The 17,977-nt window shown below is 41.9% G+C and overlaps 1 protein-coding gene across 19 annotated transcripts in view; it reads left to right on the top strand.

Moving 5' to 3' along the window:
• FOXP1 (forkhead box P1) overlaps window positions 1-17,266 on the top strand; it is a 382,770-nt gene extending 365,504 nt beyond the window's left edge. For all 19 annotated transcript variants that reach the window (XM_086755804.1, XM_086755817.1, XM_086755816.1 and 16 more), the window contains 4 exons: window positions 962-1,083; window positions 3,196-3,265; window positions 6,872-7,038; window positions 12,819-17,266. In XM_086755804.1, coding sequence (XP_086611930.1) covers window positions 962-1,083; window positions 3,196-3,265; window positions 6,872-7,038; window positions 12,819-12,963 — 504 coding nt within the window. In that variant the 3' untranslated portion in view covers window positions 12,964-17,266. The remainder of the gene's footprint in view (window positions 1-961; window positions 1,084-3,195; window positions 3,266-6,871; window positions 7,039-12,818) is intronic.
• The last annotated feature ends 711 nt before the right edge of the window (window positions 17,267-17,977 follow it).

The raw sequence follows: 17,977 nt of genomic DNA, 5'->3' as shown, positions 1-17,977 counted from the left end.
AAAACAGGGGAGGGAGCATACCACTCCATTTGAGGAATAACAAGGCTCTCGGCACTGTTTCAGAGGGAGCAGGGACAGAAGAGCCAGCAGCTTGCTGTGACATAGCGAGGTGTCTCATTATGCCCGGCTTCGGCAAAGGTCTGAGCACGTCAGAGCAGTTGGCCAGGCTCATCCTTCCCCAGCACAGAGCTGCAGAGAGGACATCGGAGCGCTGGATGCCATGAGCGCAGGTCCCTCTGGGTGATGAGCTGTGGGGATATTATCACTTTGTTTCGGAGAGCCCTCCTCATGTTTTCACTTGGCAGAGGCTCAGATCAGTCAGTACAGTAGCCTGCCAGAAATAGGAGCCAACTTCCATATAAGAGCAAGCCGTGGAGGCAGGAGTCGGTGCCGTGCCGGCCGGTGGGGTGCTGCCGAGCCCCCGGTCTGTGCCGTGGGTGTGGAAGGAGCTTCGGCACCTGATTCACATTAGCTCAGCTGTGGGAAACTGCAGCAACACCAGCTCCAGTGCCTCTCTGCTGAATTGAGCTGCCTGTAGTTACATGAAATCCTTTCTGTTCTTTCTAACCGCTTTCTTTTCCAGGAGAGGACAAGTCGCTCTTTGCAGAGCATATATATTTGTTTTGAAAATGTTTAAGCAATGCTGTTCTTGTGTTCTCTATGAAATGTGCTGTATTATACAACATGCATGCTTAAAATGATGGCTGTTCTCATTCACACTGGGGGTAATTTGTAAGAATTAACTTGAATTTCTAATCTTGGGTTTAAGCTTTTATGTTTCTTTTGTCTTTGCAAAAATAAGATGTAAAGAGCTGGGGAAAGCAGGCGGGTGTGGGGAGGGGAAGGGACTTAATATTGCAAAATGAGGACTGTCAAGCTGACTGTGCTGCTGTTCTTGGACAATGATGAGCATTTTCTCATAGAAAGTTTTTGAATGTTTTCTCTTTTATACTTGCTGCAGAATGCAGTGCGTCATAATCTTAGTCTTCACAAGTGTTTTGTGCGAGTAGAAAACGTTAAAGGGGCAGTATGGACAGTGGATGAACTAGAGTTCCAAAAACGAAGGCCACAAAAGATCAGTGGGTATGTCCACCATGTTTGAACTTCTTAGCCTAGCTTGGATCATGCTTACAGTTTAACGTAGAGGCTTTTGGCTGCTAGCTGGTGTTAGACCGACCACAGGTGGTTTCGCATTGTTTCAGTTAAGGGAAACCAAGACAAACATCTCATCACTACTGTTTGTATGCCCACCAGTACCCTGACCCTGCTTGCTTGGTGTTTGTTGCATCACATGCTAGTAGCTTTTAGGTGGCAATGCATATTAACCCTCACAAACCATTTGCTTATGCTTATTGCATTTTATTTTCTTTTTCCTTTTCCCTGTATTTGATGTCTGTTCTGTCCCCGATCCCGTGTCCCTTTGTTTCCACTTCATCTCCTTTGCTGCTGCTCTTGTCCCAGGGTGCCATTCGCACCAACCTCTCACTGCATAAGTGCTTTATCAGAGTAGAGGATGAGTTTGGGTCCTTTTGGACTGTTGATGATGAAGAGTTTAAACGTGGCCGTCATATTCAACGAGGCCGTCCTCGAAAATACTGCCCTGATGAAAACTTTGGCGAGCTTGTTGCACAGTAAGAGCTTTTACTTGCTTTAATTTTTTTTTTCTGCTGTTGCTTTGCTTTGCATGATTTGCCCATCTCATGTAGACTTGCATTTCACAAAATAGTGACATCACCTTTGCTGCTAAAGAACCTAAATTTTTGGTTGTTATGTGTATTTTGTGTGTCCTACTCTGATAATCCAAATGCCTGTAGTAATGACTCTACTTTGACATGTTTGTTATAGCATTTGTTTTTAATGCAATGTAGACTAAAATAATTATCCATGCTAGTGCAGATATGCTGCTGTAGACCTGTCAGGAAGACAGATAGATGCCAGGAAAGGCTTCAGATAAGTTTTTTAATTCTGATATTTTCCTTTGCTTTCAGTTGTACGCCTTGTTTTGCAAATCAGAAATAGTGTAAGGTGCTTGTAAGTCAGAAACACTGAATTAACTTTAAAAAATGTGAAAGTGCAGTGAGACCAGCTGTAAAGATTATAATCAACAGGCCATCCTGTGTCTACAACAACCACGCACAAATATTGCTGGGGTTCCCAAAGCAATTTTCTTTGACCTTTATTCGAAGGCCATCTCTCCAGGACAACTGATCCTCGCTGGTCCCTGTGGGAGGGGCTCAGTTAAGACTCTTCTCACCATGATTCACTCCCAGATGAAAAAAATACAAAAATAAAAATGCCCAGTGAGTGATAAAACTTTTTTGAGATTTTTTTCATTGGCACTTTTAGTCTAGTTTGTATTCAGTTATTTTTATTTTTTTTTCCCTTTTGGTGGAACCAGTGTTATTTCAATGCCTGCTAAAGAGAGAGCAGGCGTGCCTGACATTAATTTTCCTCAAATCCAGCCGCTTACGTAAACTTAAGATGACTAAAGTAAGGGTCCAAAATAGCACATCACAATATTTTTTATTAAAACGACCTTTAGGGCAGCGTGTTGTTTTGCGTGCTCCGTACGGCTCTGCTGTGGTGCAGCAGTACCTGCCGTCTTGCCTCCGTGCCCACAACCCCAGACTGTTTGGGACGATGGCATAGGTAGTCCCTCACCGGGACCACTCACCGTTTGCCTGGCAGGAAATAGCACAGCTCAGATCCTCTCTCATCACGGTCCCTCTGCTCCATTCCGAGGGACTCTGCCACCAGCGGCTTGGAGAACAATTTGCATGAAGTAGTATTTAAAATGTCCTGTGGTACTTCTGATCATAGCCTCCTCATAATGGACCTTTACATGGTAACTGGCTCCCAGACACGACGAATATTGGAGAATTTCTCCTGAACACAGCTAAAATGAGCAGAGATGCCAAGATGTGCTACTAACGCAGGGTAGTAGAACACATGGCGAGGTAACGTCGAGAGATAATGATGTTCTTTATTTAGTAAAGGCAAATATGATAACCATAGACTGAAACTCAGATATTTTCTTCAAATTAAAAAAAAAATAATAAAGAAACGAAAGAGAACTTGTGTGGAAAAACAGTCTCAGCTCTAGTTTTCTGGTGTGGGAGGAAGCATTACATGCTTGAAATGCTCACACAGAAGTTGGTTGCATTTAACTCTCCTTTTTATGTTTTTCTTATGCAGTAACCCTTCTCTTATTAAAAACATACAGACCAGCCACACCTACTGCACACCTCTCAATGCTGCTTTACAGGTAAGATTAATGACCGTAGCAAATATGCAACAGAGGCGTGTGTCTTCCCCACTCATTTCAAAATATATTAGCCTTGCTCTAATTAGATATTAAATTTTAATTCCGTTAAACTTTTTTCTTAAGTGCATAAAGCATCATAGTCCCTGGAGGCAAACACATATCAGGCTGCTTCAGCATTAGCTAGATGCTTAGCATTTTGAATATTGTGGCAAAAAAAATTAAAAGTTCACTTATTAATATTTATCAGCAGTATCATAATTTCCATCCTCTTATTTCAGAATTTCACTTGAGGCAAAAATACCACAAGTGTAATTACTCTAGCACAGCTATTAATGTGCTGAATGATAGGATACTGCGGCACGTGACCTTCTATTGTTTATGGGTTTAAAGAGAAAGCAGATCATTTTTCCCCCTTTTCTTTTAAGGGCTATTTTTGCATATCTTCCTATTGTTGGTGAAAAATAAATGTTGCAATTCCAATAGAAAAAAAAAAATATCTTTTTTATTGGTTTAAACCGTACTGTAATTCTAAGACAAAAAAAAAAAATCTGTTTTTTCATGATGTGGAAATACACAAAGTGTCGGTGCACAATTAATAACTTGCAGCCTAAAAGTGTGCGTGTCTCCAGCCCTTTTTCATCTGCTGTGTATCAGGTTGGCATTTTTTTTCCTCTCTAGGAATTGCTGAGTCTATCTCAAAAAAACCCAGGTAAAGTCAATATTTGCTACATGAACCAAAGATACAAATGCATTACCATGCCTTGAATTTGCAGGGTGGGCTGTGTTTGTGTGGGGGTTCAAGCCTGTTCCTTACAATGCGAATTCATCCAGGAGGCAACACCACACGTGGGGTTGTACCTGGTTGTTCGCTGAGGGTCACTTCTCAAAAAGTTCACTGGCAGCCGTGGATATTTGCTTGGACACCTGTGTTTTGTGGGAGGTTTAGCAGACTTCTCTTTTCAGAATCACGAAACAGATTATTAGGAGAAAAGGAACGTTCTGCAGTTCTGATTATATGAGTTTATGCAGTAACTTCTGAACAGCAAATGAAAGCATGTTTAAATGAAGCAACTGTAAATACCATTCATTAGTAACTTATTTTCCCTTGAGTCTTGTGAAGTGTGATTTTTAAAGACTGCTTTGTCTCTTGAATAGTATTAAGATTACAAGCACATTTTGCATTCATGAGGCTGAAAGGCAAAAACGAAATGATCCTGCATTTCTTCACATTGTTAACTATGTGACTAATTTCAATTAATATGCTTATCATACGGAACTGTTCGTGTTTTATTTCTGAAACACGTGTCGTTGTCGTCATCTCCATCCATTCTTGTCTTTTGTGATAACCTCCAAACTGTTTCCATTTCCCACTTTTCCTGGAAGTGACACGTACTCCTGCCCCCGAATAGCATCGTGTGAACTGAGCTGATGGAGAGCAGAGCCTGGGTCAAATTTGCTGCCGCTCGTGTGGCCGCTGTAATAAATGGGAGTGAGCAATATTCGTTGCACTGAGACAGGTCCTCGTTTAGGTTGAAGATACACCAGCAGGTGCCTCGCTCCTCTCCCTGTCCTTCGATTTTGCCACCAAAATCCTGGCGGGTGCTGCACTGGAGTTTGGGCAAAGCCATGCCGGTGGCCAGTGCTGTGTGGGCAATTCAGACCTCGCTTGGGCAATAACCTTCCTCCTAGGACACAAGGCCGCTGCCAGTGCCTATGTTCAGTCTAACTAATAATTAACAAGCAGCATTCCCCTGGCTTTTGCGGGCATCTCTGAAGATCGGCTCTTTGCCCATCCCCATGAACACAGTGGCCACCTCTCCGCAGGCCGGGGGACAGCGCGGTGTGCCATGTGTTGCCGGGATGCCAGACTGCATTTGTCTTCTCCTGTGAGGTGACAGAGCCGCCCCTCTCCTTCACCCAGACCCATCTGACATTCCTGCCGTCTGTTTTCCCTTGTAGCCAGGGAGAAGAAACCTCTCTCTTTTCCCAGCAGGTCACTGGGGGCTCCCAAAACTCCCCCCTCCCCATTATTATCTTTATAGCAGATACTCCTCATGTCCCACCTCTCCCCCAGTAAATTGCTTTACTGCAATTACAAGTTATCACTATGGGTGAAGAACTTGAGTCATTATTTTGCCAAGTGCAGGAAATGTGAACCATTCTTTGCATCCCCTAATCACAATGAGTTTGCCGGTTGTTGAATCAAGAAGATAAAAATAATCCTCCCCGTTAGAATAGCTTTTGTAATCACATGTGACACATAGGGCTGCCCATGGAGAGGTCAACGTAAGGAAGAATAAAAGGGGCCGTGCTCCTGGAGATGCTGCAGTTGGGGCTGGTCATGCCCCCCGCTTCCCATCCCATCTCCCCCCCGTCCGGTCTCTGTGCTTGCCTGGGAACAACTCTGCCGGCTCAGATGGCAACAAGCAAGGAGTTTTGTCCTGCGAGTTAGGAGCAGACAAGAGCGTTTGGTGGGGAGTATATTTGCATTAGTTCCCCTCCCACAGGCAGGGTTTGCATCATGCAGACCTGGAGCCTGATGGATTTTTTGGCTCCGCAGCCGACTGACCTCCCCCCGGCGCAGGTTGAGCGCTGCGGAGCCAGCGTCTGTGGCTCTCCGGCACTGACACGGCTCAGAGAGCTGCAGATGGTGTCAGCCAGATCCAGCTGGGATGGCTGAAATGGTTAAATGTCCTTCGAGTCCCAGGGCACTCCGGCCTTGGAAAGCCCTGCATCCCATCCCCGCCGAACGCTGGGCTCCTCCAGGGCTTGGGGCTTCTGCTCTCCCAGTGCTGCCGCGCCGGGCACGGTGCTGTGCCGTCTACCTGAGCTAATGCTGACACACAGTAAATATTAGCAGGAAGAACGGTGGGAATCAGAAGGAAAATATTTAACAGTTCATTCTCTTCCTACAAAGATTTCCATTTAGAAAGTTAGCTCCAGTGTGCCTCTGTATGCTATTTCTTCAGAACAAGGAAAAATCGAAATAAAATGGTCAGATCTGTAATAGCTAAAGGTAAGAGCTGAGTTGCTGAGGCTTAAAAAAATTCCCATGCACTGGTTCAGCTCTGAGGTAGATCACTGCAACTCAGAGTCATGCAGTTAGTGCGAACTGCAGCGTCGCACGTGTGTCCCGAGAAAAACCAAACTTGGTAATGCCCTCCTGCTTGGTGCCTGTTTGCTCTGGCAGGAAGGAGTTATCAGCTGAGCAAGTTCTGATTTTTTTCTCTGTGTTTCATTAAAACACAAACCCAAACCCAGACCTAAGCCACAAAAAAACCCAAAGCCCCAAACATAATTTTGCAAAATGAAAAATAGGAAAAGGATGTTTTATTTTTTCCAGGGGATGTAATTCCAAATAGGGAATGGAAAGCTTCGTCCTCTCACAAGCCAATACAGCTATGAATGCTTAAACCCAGATGTAAATGATGTTAAATTTCCCTTGGTGGAATCAGAGTAATACCTATCAGAAGGCACAATATTTAAAAAAAACGCTAATTGCAAATAATGTAAAAGTGGAGAATGTTTTGGAATAAGTGAGTGTGCTGTGCAATGTACAAAAACGTTAGTCATGGCTCTTCGTGTATGTGTTTGTGTCCCTGGCAGGCTTCAATGGCTGAGAACAGTATACCTCTATACACTACTGCTTCCATGGGAAATCCCACTCTGGGCAATCTAGCCAACGCGATGAGGGAAGAGCTTAATGGTGCAATGGAGCATACGAACAGTAACGGGAGTGACAGTAGTCCAGGACGTTCCCCTATGCAAGCAATGTAAGTACAGCCGAGGCGCGTGCGTGGCTCTAGGTGTTGTCCTACTGTCAGCTGAAATGGGACTCGGTTGGTTCCTGAGGTTCATGGATGGAGCGGCAAGAGTAGATGTCTCCGTCCGGCGACATTCTTAGGTTGATAGGGATGTAAAAGAGCCATTTACCAGTTTCCACGTAAAACCAATCAGCTCAATCCAGTCCAACAAGCACACAGAGCTATAAAATTGTTAACTTATTTGCAATTCTTGAAACCTTGCAAAACCTCAGAGGCATCTGTGTTTCTTGGAGAAAAAAAAATGTAATTTCCGTCCCCTCCAATCCACACAACAAGCACAAGGTGGGGCAGAGCTGGGAAATGGACCTGTTTGGTGGGTCTGAAAAAAAAAAAAAACAACTTTACACACAACAGTCTTACTAAGCATTAACGGTGGCACATGTGAAGGTCTGCGTGATTTATAGATTGCTCTTAAAATATCAAAAGGAAAATTAATAGGAGCGTTATAGCAACAGACGGCAGTATAATGAGCGCGTATAGAACCACGCGAAGTCACGGGGGATCGCCGTCCCTGCTCAACGTGAATGGCACAGGGCAGCGGGCTGGCGCAGGAAGGGTGTGATGCCCCGATGGGGTGTGTTCGGTATTTATGGGCTGACGGAGTGAGTTTGCAAAGCTGTAAATTCCCCCCTCCCCTCAAATTACATACTGGGTAATTGGCAGCTGGCGAGGAAACCGGAATTTATAAGTCTTGTAGTTCTCCAAAAACTCTGCAGAGCGGTTGGCTACCTGTGCGAGTGAACGCGCGCGAGAGCCACGCTGCCTGTTCCGTAAAACGGGCTCTGGAATTACTGGCTGACTTACCAGGGCTCACGTTACGCATTAAAAAGAGAACTAATTTGTAGTCTTTTACTTCAAAGTAATTTGAATAAGGGATTTACAAAAGTAAGTCTAAATCAAAAAGTAGAAAAACATTAACCTAATACCACGATAGTAATTAGTTGTGAAACTAATTAGCATTTAATGGCAAAAAAGTTTCCCACCTGCATAATGTGCTATCAGAGGGGAGGGGGCACGAAGGAATCTGAGGCTGTGGATACTTTGATATCGCAGCATTTTAAATCAGTGCACAAAGTGCTTTGAAAAAAAAATCTTTAAAGATGGCAACATTCATTTTTAATTAATAATTAATTTAAACATTGTCTTTTACCATTTACTTCAAAACATTCAAATAATGTGTTTAGCTTTTCCAGCGATTGTTTGTGCAGTATTAATTATCTCTCCCAAAGTAGCGTTGCATGACACACTTTCCATCTCTCAAATGGGTTCATCTCGAGGCAGTTTTAGTCACAATTCGTTATCCTCTGCCCACGGCCACATAGGGCCGGCGTGAAGGAGGAGTCGGAGGGATGTGGCTTTTCTCCAGAAACAAGACTTCTCCCAAGGGTTTCTCCTGGCCTAACAGACAGGGATGAACGTTTATGATGTTGCGTTAATCCAAGTAATTATTTTTTTGCGAGTTCAAGTCTAGTGTAGTTCACGCACTTCTCGTTTCACCTAAGGTTTCGTTGTCTTTGAAGAGACTGCGAGGAGGGAAAAATAACTGAGTTGAAACAGGCTAGGACATCTTCCAGAACTGTGCATAGCCATGGCCTTTGTTGCACTTAATAATCATCTCTTAGCACATTGATACCAAGGTGAGGGGCACAGAACGAATACTGGAGAGAGAGGAGAACGGGGGGAGGGATGCCTCATTTTCATTATTCACCAGAAAATCCAATTTTCTGTTGTAATATGGAAATGATTGTTTCCTGAGTGTTTTCATTTTCTCAGAATTGATAATATATGTGTTCTCTGCTGAACATTTCTTTTTGCTTAAGTAAAATGTGGCCAGGTGATGTTCCAATACCAGCCTCTGCGCCGTTTGGTGTTTGTAAGTAGTTTGAAGGGATCTAAAGCCAGAACACCCTTCACACGTCGCGGGGTTTACCCTGTTTACTAAACAAAATCCTGAGTCAACAGCCGATTTCCAGATGCCCTACACCCTCTTATTTTTCATAAGCCTGCTTTGTTAATGATATTTTCAGTTTTTTTCTCAGAACAGACTTCCTTGTCATAATGCAAATTATTTTTTAAACAATTTCAGTGTATTAGAATAAATCAAGCTTTAAACTTTATTGTAAGGTTTAAAGGACCTTGTTAACATGACAGCTAAGAAGTCTAACACTTTAGCTGAAGTCTTATTACCGCTCATTCACTTCCTTTTTATGACACATTGAACCACAGCTAGGTTTGCTTTTTTTTTTTTTTTTTCCCCCTCCCTTCTCTCTCCCTCCTTTTGAAACACTAGAAAGTAGTCGCATAATTACAGCTTGGGGACATAACACTTTCATCCTGATATGCTCCAAAGGTAGTCACAAAGCAAACTACTCCATGCTGTGTGCACCACCAGAACTCAGTGGCTTTAAACAACAGTCAGCTTTATTAAAAACTCCTCTGTTCCCAGAGTGGACAAACAAAAGAATTACTCAGATGTGAAAAGAAGGGGAATCTGTGTTCAGCAAGGTTATTTATTGTTAACCCCTTCTGGAGTCTTAGGCGTCTACTTAAAAGGAATGTGCTGAAATTCTGCTACTATAAAGAAGAAACGGGAAACCCTTTCTTTTTTTTTTCTCTTCCCACCCCCTCTCTTTTTTTTTTTCTTTTTTTTTTTTTTTGCCTGGCCCAGCATTTACCTTTTCTGTAATTCAAGAGACTGAATTCTTTAGTCTCTAAAGGAAGTTTTCCTTCCCCAGCTTGGGGTTTTGGTGAGGTGGTGAATAGAGATTCAGACTTATTTGAGAGAGATGAAGGTCTCCTGTTGCCTTTGAGCTTATTTAAGCTTATTTATTTCAGTTATTCTGAAATGTTTGAGCAAAATTAGAGATCCAGTGAGGTTCCCTCCTCACACACCACTTTGTGGTTAAAACTGACAGAGTATGCAAGGAGTTGAATTTTTTTGTTGTTGTTCTCCATAGAGTTCTCTCCCGGGGGTGTTGTGTTACCCAGATAACCCGCCTAATTTGGGGGACAGATTTTTTGCAAGCTCGCTGTCTGATGTTTGTCCAGCACGTGAGCTGCTGGAGGAGGCTGGTGTGGCTGTACCTCTCTGGCTTTGTCTTGCTCGGGGTCCAGAAGCCTTTTTCAGAACTTGGTGCTTGCTTTGCTTTTTGCTCCTGAAGTTTTGGGTTTTTCTGATTTCTGGGAACCACACCAAACCTCAAAGAGAAGCTCAGTTAAAACCACCTGGTTTCACCTGCTTTCATAACAAAACCAGAGGGGAGGCAGAGTTTGCTTTGGAAAGGTTTGGGGACCTCTCACAGCATTTCGGGTGGTGGTGAGCCCAGTGGGTAACCTGTCTTCTCTGCTTGCCCCTGTTCACTTCTGCTGTCTGGCTGTGCGCGAGCTGGTGTCGTGGGACACTGGAGACGTGGCCCCAAACTCGCATCCGTGTGCCAAGTGCCACCTCTCCTGGACACAACATGTGTTCTCCTCTCTCCTTTGAAAATTTCCCATCTGTGTTTTCAAAAACAATACTTTATTTAAAATAAATAAATAATAATAAGCCCGGCAGCAGCATCAAAACCAGAAAACCAACAAACAAGACTTTTAAATTAAAACAACAGTAAAAAAGATCACTGCCATAAAGACGGAGTAGCATGCACTTTATCAATCTCTATGTGTAGCTGCTCTTTCCCCCTTTTTCTTCTGTTTTTCATTCCATGTTTTCTCCCAAGTGAGGGGCCCCACAGCCTATTCATAATATAAGTTTTTCTAGTTGCAAATAATAAGCGTGGTTTCACATTTGCTAGGGCTGCGAGCCGCCAGGATGGTTAGCGCATACACGCCTCTGAGACGACGATCCACTTGCGAGTCTTTTTATGTACTTCAGCTAATTCTCAGCCTCTGATATTTGAATCATCTCCTTCCGATCTCTCCCTGCCCATCCTTTTTCAATAATTGGGTCAAAATTGTATGAGTAACGTCTCTCTCATTGTCATTTTTGCAAAAATTATGCAATGTGCAGAGGGATCTCTCTGCTCCCAGGGCTGTGTTGATAGGACACGTATTTGTGAATTTGAAGGGACAAGGTGTGTGCACGTGGGTACTGCATCGCTTCTGCCCACCGTTCCTTTGTTGGATGGGCTGGAAGGTGCAGCTGATACTTAAGTATTGATCTAGCACTTTCCAGCTCAAGAAGCTGAAATATGCAGGGACTTGAAAGGCATTCACAGCTCCCATTAGAAATGTGTGTAGTCAGCAAGTTAGATGCTTCCTAAACTGATCCAGGGTCAAGCCGAAATAAATAAATAGGGCGCGATACAGCTTTGCACACTATACACGCGTACAATTGGGCCACCCTGGCAGCGTTACCTCTGGCGTGTACATGGATGCCGAGTACATTTTCCCTGTTCGGTGATTTATTCTTGCTGTCTGTCAGTGCAGTGGAGTACAAACAGTATTGTCATTCCTATCCAGACAAAAGTCCTTCATTTTAAATCAAAGCTGTGCAAAGAGGGAAAAAGTTCTTACAGTGAAGGGTTTGTGCTTCGGGTTGTGTTTTCATGTAGCCTGCATGAAAGGGTTAAATCAGCCCGCATGGCGAAAAAACAAGACTCTCTGAGGTGGATATCAACTCGATGAGAGACAGAGTGGGACTTGAACTCATTAACACTTTATTTTAAGGGATTGCCTACAACATCAATTATTTAGGAAGCAAACAGGGTCTCTGTTGCTGTGTCGCATTATTAATACTCGGTAATGTCAATAAAATCCTACTTTCCTATAAAGTCCCACCAACAAGACACTATTGACTCACATGGCTGTTTTACATTTCAAAAGCTGCCGAACAAAAAAAAAAAAAAAAGGTAATTTGTATTTGTATAGGATTTGTTGTAAATATGATTTACGAACAACACTTTTCAATTGTTATCATACCTGTTTTGAATGACCAAGCCCCGTTCCCCTGCGGGTTATTCATGTGCTGTGCCGTAATGAGAAATTTGGCAGATCTCATCTCTTCAGTACATCCTTGTGCCCACCGTGAGCTGGGGATCATGTTCTGCCTTGTTTACAGCTGACAGTGTTATTATTCTCGTTAGGTCTGTGCTTTCTTATCATATTGTTGTGTTGAGCGAGCCTTTTCCTCTCTGTTTGTGTTTCCTGGCAGGGCTTTTCTTCCCTTATTGACAGTTTGTAAAAATATGCATTAATTTGGAGTTTAAAGCATGTATCATGGTGTCTCTTTGCTGTGTTTGCTTGAAGTTGATTAATGATAGAACCTCACTTGGGGTCGTCCTCTGGAGAGTTGTCTCACAGGTTCTGCATGTTAACGAGAGACGCTGCACACACAGCGAGCGATGATTAGCCCAGCCTCCGCCGGCTCGGCGGGCTGACAAACTGCTGCTTTGCCGTTCGGATGCTTATTCCGCTTATTTATCCACAGATTGTATTAATCAACTTAATATGTCAGCTGAGAGCATTTTTGCTCGATCCCGAGACGGAAACTCCGTCGAAGTGCTCCTTCCAGAGTGTTTTCCCAGGGAAGTTGAGCACTGCCTGCCTGGCGTAGCCTTTGCTTGGTGGCCAGTACGGTAGTTGAGGGTCTTCTTGGTGACCTGCAGCTCCTGGGCTTGGCACACTGGGTCTGCACACCCAAACCACCTTGCCTTTCTCCCCAAACCACCCAGGCTGTCAAAACTGTTCCTTAACAAGCAGCTTGCTGACTGACCATGTTTTCATTTTTCCAGGCACCCTGTGCATGTCAAAGAAGAGCCGTTAGATCCAGATGAAAATGAAGGCCCGCTCTCCTTAGTGACAACAGCCAACCACAGTCCAGATTTCGATCACGACAGAGATTATGAAGATGAACCTGTAAATGAGGACATAGAATGAGTATGTCTGACATCGTTATCCTGAGAATGAAGATTGGAAGAACGCGTCAAACTTAGCTGTGAAATCTCTCCATTATTGTACAGTCTGGAGGATTCTCAGTCCACTTTGACAACTATGAAATATGTTAACTCTTAGTGCCATCAAGTATCCCATTTGGGAGTATTTTTGATTTTTCTACTTTTTGTTGAAAAAAGGAATTTGTACTCTGTGCATTGGATGGACTTGTTTGGTACTTGGGATTTTCCTCTCTTACAGTCAACATCAGTGTTGTAAATTTGCTAAACTGATTCACTTGCATTTAGCAGCCAGCTGTGGACTGCAGGTCCTGCCAATTTTGGACACTTGAGGACATCAAACTGAGCATGTACACCTGAACTGCAGATCAAGTCTTTGCCCAGATTTTAAGGATTCCAATGGACAACATATTTGCACAGTACTGCATGTTGATTATCACTGCCTTTACTCCATTTTTTTTTTGTTTTTCGGTTGGTTTCTTTTTTTTTTTTTGCTTCCATTTGGGATGGGGAAGGCCTGTGTGTGCACGTGTGTGGACATGTGTGTGTGCGTGTGAGCGTGTCTATCGGGGAGGGGTTCAAAGAAAAAAATTATCCCAAACTTTTTAATGTATTGCTTTTATTCCCCCGCCCCACTTCTCCTCTACCATTTTAAGTTCTGACCTCAGGCCTCATCCGGGCCCAGGGCCTCGCGGAGGCTTCAACGTTTTCTGTACTTTGTGATGAATGTTAATAGGTGTTTTTATTATACGAAGCTGAATGTCATTGAATTGTTTGTAGTTTTTTCTGTCATTCATTCCAGTTTCCTTCAGATGCCACCATGTTTTCTTTAGCGATGGAAAACATTCCATTTCGGTGTCTCCTTCTTATGTTGTTTTTTGAAAAGGTCCCAAATGCTGCACTATACATGTGGAAGCGTTGTCCAGCGGAGAGAGAGGAACGAAGTACTGCAAGAATGAGAATGAATGACAGATGAACATAGAAACACTGTAGGAAGCAACACAGATTCATTCCACAAAGCAGTATTTTTAATATATTTTTTGTTGTTGTTTGGGTTTTTTTTTTTTTTTCCTTTTTTTTGGCAGCAACGGTGAATATTAGCAAATGCCACAAAATTGAACAGCACAAAGAAACATATGCAGCACCAATAGAGTTCACTTTTGTTAGAGGATGCATAGTACAGTGGCAGGTTCTCGGTTGTTTAACGTGAGTTCTGATGGGTCAACAAATCTTTCTGGAATATCTAAGATTACCGAGATGGGCACCTATACATTGGTTATTACAGTTTTGTTGGGTTTTTTTTTTTTTTTTTCTTCTTTTTGCATTTGCAAATAGTGGTTGGAAAGATGACTTCATTAAATGGTTATTGTACGTGGCGACGTTTCACGGTTAAACATCGGTTCAGGATTGCTTGGTGGCATTAATCTGTTTGAATACAAATTAGATTTCAGATTGAACTTGTTACGGGAGTTAATAAGGACACAGCCCCGCTAATGCTAAAGTGTTAATTTTCAGCTGTGCAAATCCAGGACTGCAGTTAAGATTGTTATGCAATATTACACCAGCCAGTATGGAAACCTCGCTGAACGAGACGGGAGATCTAGGGGAGAATTTGCACTGGGGCTTGTTAGGCAAAACTGGCAAGGCTCTTGAAAGCAAACACGACATACAAAATTTGTTGCGATCGGTCAGTAAACCTCGGTCACCAAACACCTAGGCATTTTCATTCTGCAACCACTTTTCCATCACTCATTTATTTATGTAGGACTGTAGCTTTTTTATTATTTCAAAAAGCCTTTCAGAGCTTAATTTATATTCTTCTTTGTACCTTTTTTTTTTTCCTAAAATTACCAAAGATATTACACAAAGGTAAATTATGTTCTCTGTTATATGCTTTATCTTATGAAGCCAAATATCCTCTTATTGTTGATCAAAGGAGGTTGAAGAATTTAGAGGGAAATGACAAGATGTGGGCTATTGCTAACCTGAAAGAGAAACTGCTCCTTTATTCTAGAAAATTTAGAAGGCCAAGTAGATGTCTGAACCAAAGTTGTTACTTTTTATTTGCAATTCTTTACAGTGACCAAAATGAAAGTCTGTAAAGAGGAATCGAGGAGAGCTTTTGAGGCTAAAACTAGGAATCAGTGTTACTAGTGGAGCTGTGAGAAGGGAGCTGGAGAAAGCAAAGACACAGTTATTTCGCGGAAAATTAGAGTATCAGATAAAGGAGACAGTTTAATAAAATACAGAAGAGAACAGAAAAGCTCCCACAGTTTAACTGGACCGCATAATAGTATTTCTAGAATTAAAAGAAAAAAAAAATTTTGGTCTTTGGTTCTACAGATTGTGTGCCACTTCTGTTTCAGGACTGTGCTAGGATGACTGCTTTAATTTTGGTTGATCTTGGCACATCTGCTCAGTTTTGTTTAGTTTCTGGTCAGCATTTTTCATAAGGAAATAACACTCCTGTCCACTCATAAGCTTTGGTACAAGAAATGTTATTGGCAGTTACTTTTATAAAACTCAACTCTGCTTTCTGTTTCAAAAGAAAAAGAAAAAAAAAGAGAAAAAAAGGGCAGTCTGTGGTCATTCAAAACTTTTTTTTTTTTTTTTTTTTTTTTTTGTTTAAATTATATCCAGGCAGCTTCGTGACGTGCCGGCGGTAGCCAGATAGGGATCATGAGAATTGAGCCCTGTGCTTCTAAACTGAGTGGTTTTGCTGGTTAGTTCGGTATTCAGAAGGGGATAAAAATCCGGTAGATTAGTTCATTCTCAGCATGTGTAGCTAGACATGAGTAAAGATAACAGCATGAGAAACTGTTAGTACGCATACCTCAGTCCAAACTGTTAGGGAATGAGTAAATAAAAAATACATTTCACTCAGTTGCACTTAGTTGTATGTCTTGCATGCTTAGTCTAAAGACTGTAGCAAAAATAAAAAAAAAAATTAAAAAAAAAAAGAGAAAAAGAAATAAAAAATTAGATTTTAACATATCTGGCAGGTGTCGCAGCCTTGCAGAAGAACCAACTGAAAATCTCAGGCTTTACATCAAGCAAACTTCACTATGATTTTTACAATTCTGATTCTGTATCCCTTTGGATATACAGTTGCTTCGTTAGGGAGGGGTTTATTATGTTGTACATATATATCCCACTGTGTCTGTGTGAGCCTTTGTCTTTCGGGGGGAGGGTGGGGAGGGAGGAAAAGGTGGAAAGGTCCTTTTTTTAGATATCGTTCCTCAAAAGGAATAAATGCAGACCTGTTTGTCAAAACACCTTTTGCTTTTTGTGCAACTGCTTTATATTAACTATACTAAAAAAATAGCTTTGAAAAAAAAAAAAACTACTGTATGTAATGGAATTGCAGAATACGCTGCACATGTATTTTATTTAGTTATCCTTGCTTTAAGAATATTGGATGACATTTGCTGACATGTGGGAGAAAATCCCTGACTTTTTTTTTCAGCTTTTAAATTGTAACATAGTTGACAGATTTTTTTTTTTTTTTCTCCTGTTACCATTGATTGAAGCATTTTTGTACAGTTTTTGTGTTTAAGCTGGTTTTTTTGATACTTTCCCACCCCTTCTGTTATCTTACCACTGCCTTTTCTGGCTGTCTTAAACAAAGTTCATATATTTGAAAGGAAAAAAAAAAAAAGTTGTTAAAAAAAAAATGTTTTTCTCCTGCTGCAGTAAATATTTTGCATGATGAATTCCAGGGTCACACTTTCAAAGTTTATCAGTGAAGTAGTGATTAATAATGGGGAGTGTCAAACTATTGAACTTTTGTATAAAAAAAAAAAAAAAACTTTACAAGGTGCCAAGATGTAAAGACAATTTGTTACATGTTTTTTTTCTCAAAGAAAAGCGTACATTATGAAAGTAGTACCATGTATCAGGTAAATCGCTGTCAGGAATGAGAGTCGAAGCCTTCCTTGTCCACAAAAAAAAAAAAAAAGTTTGTAAATGTAAAACCTGTTAGGTTTCTGCATTCAACTAGAAGTGAAATGAAAAATCAAGGCTTATGTAGAATAAGTGACCACAAAAAATATTACCTTTTTTGATTCTCACTCGCAAGAATCCCGCTGCAGGTCCTGCACCTCCCCTCTGCTGGAGCTCCCACTTCAGGAGGAGACCGGGGCGGGGATTCTGGTTCTACAAATGTTGCAGATCGTTAGATATTTTATATATATACATACATAAAAAAATATATATATATAAAGTTTTTTAAAATAATTTTGAACTGTTGTAGTTTTCAGATTGCCAATAATCTCACGTTCATTATAGCATGGGAAAAAAAAAAAGTGTTTAAACTCTTTTGAAATCCTTTGGTACCTTTGGTTAAGGAACTCGCGGCGAGTTTTTAGATGTTTCCGAAGTTATTTAATATTCCAGTCTTGCGAGGTGAATTTGCAGCTAACGGCTGCGTTTTAATGGGCCCAGAACAGGTAAAAAAGTATCTTCTACCCATAAGCCTTGATGAAAATGGTACAGTCCAGACTGTTAGCATGGTGCTTCGTGTGTATGTGCTGCCAGTAACAAGATTTTTTTTTTTTTTTTTTTTTTTGATAAGGCATAAAAGAAACTCATTCCTTACATCAACTGTAATTCCATCATTCCATGTCTGTTGATACAGACAATAAAAAATGTTGTGTAGTCAGTACTAATTACTGACATTATAGCATTCTCAAATGCAATAAAAATGCTGGTTGTTCACACTGGTAATGCAAGTTGCCATGTCCTACGTTTTTATTTTGTTCCCCCCTCCCCCCGCCCCGCCAGTGACTCCGTGTCGCATCCCCTGAGGCCCTGGGCCCCCGTGCTGATCCATGGAGCAGCTGGTTGCTTCTCACCCGTGTCCCAGCACGTTCATGGACAGTCTCATCGCTCTCCTTGGGTCTCCCCCAACCGCGTCCGATTGCAAGATATTTTAGCAGCGTTTTCATGGCCGGCCTGGGCAGGGCGGTTGTTGATGTTTGGAAGACAGGAAGAGGCGGTCA

The sequence above is a fragment of the Chlamydotis macqueenii genome, chromosome 10 (genome assembly GCF_036417535.1).
Source record: "Chlamydotis macqueenii isolate bChlMac1 chromosome 10, bChlMac1.mat, whole genome shotgun sequence".
Classification (NCBI taxonomy): domain Eukaryota; kingdom Metazoa; phylum Chordata; class Aves; order Otidiformes; family Otididae; genus Chlamydotis; species Chlamydotis macqueenii.
Note: the sequence above shows the minus strand (reverse complement) of the source record. Positions and strands in the feature narration are given on the sequence as shown.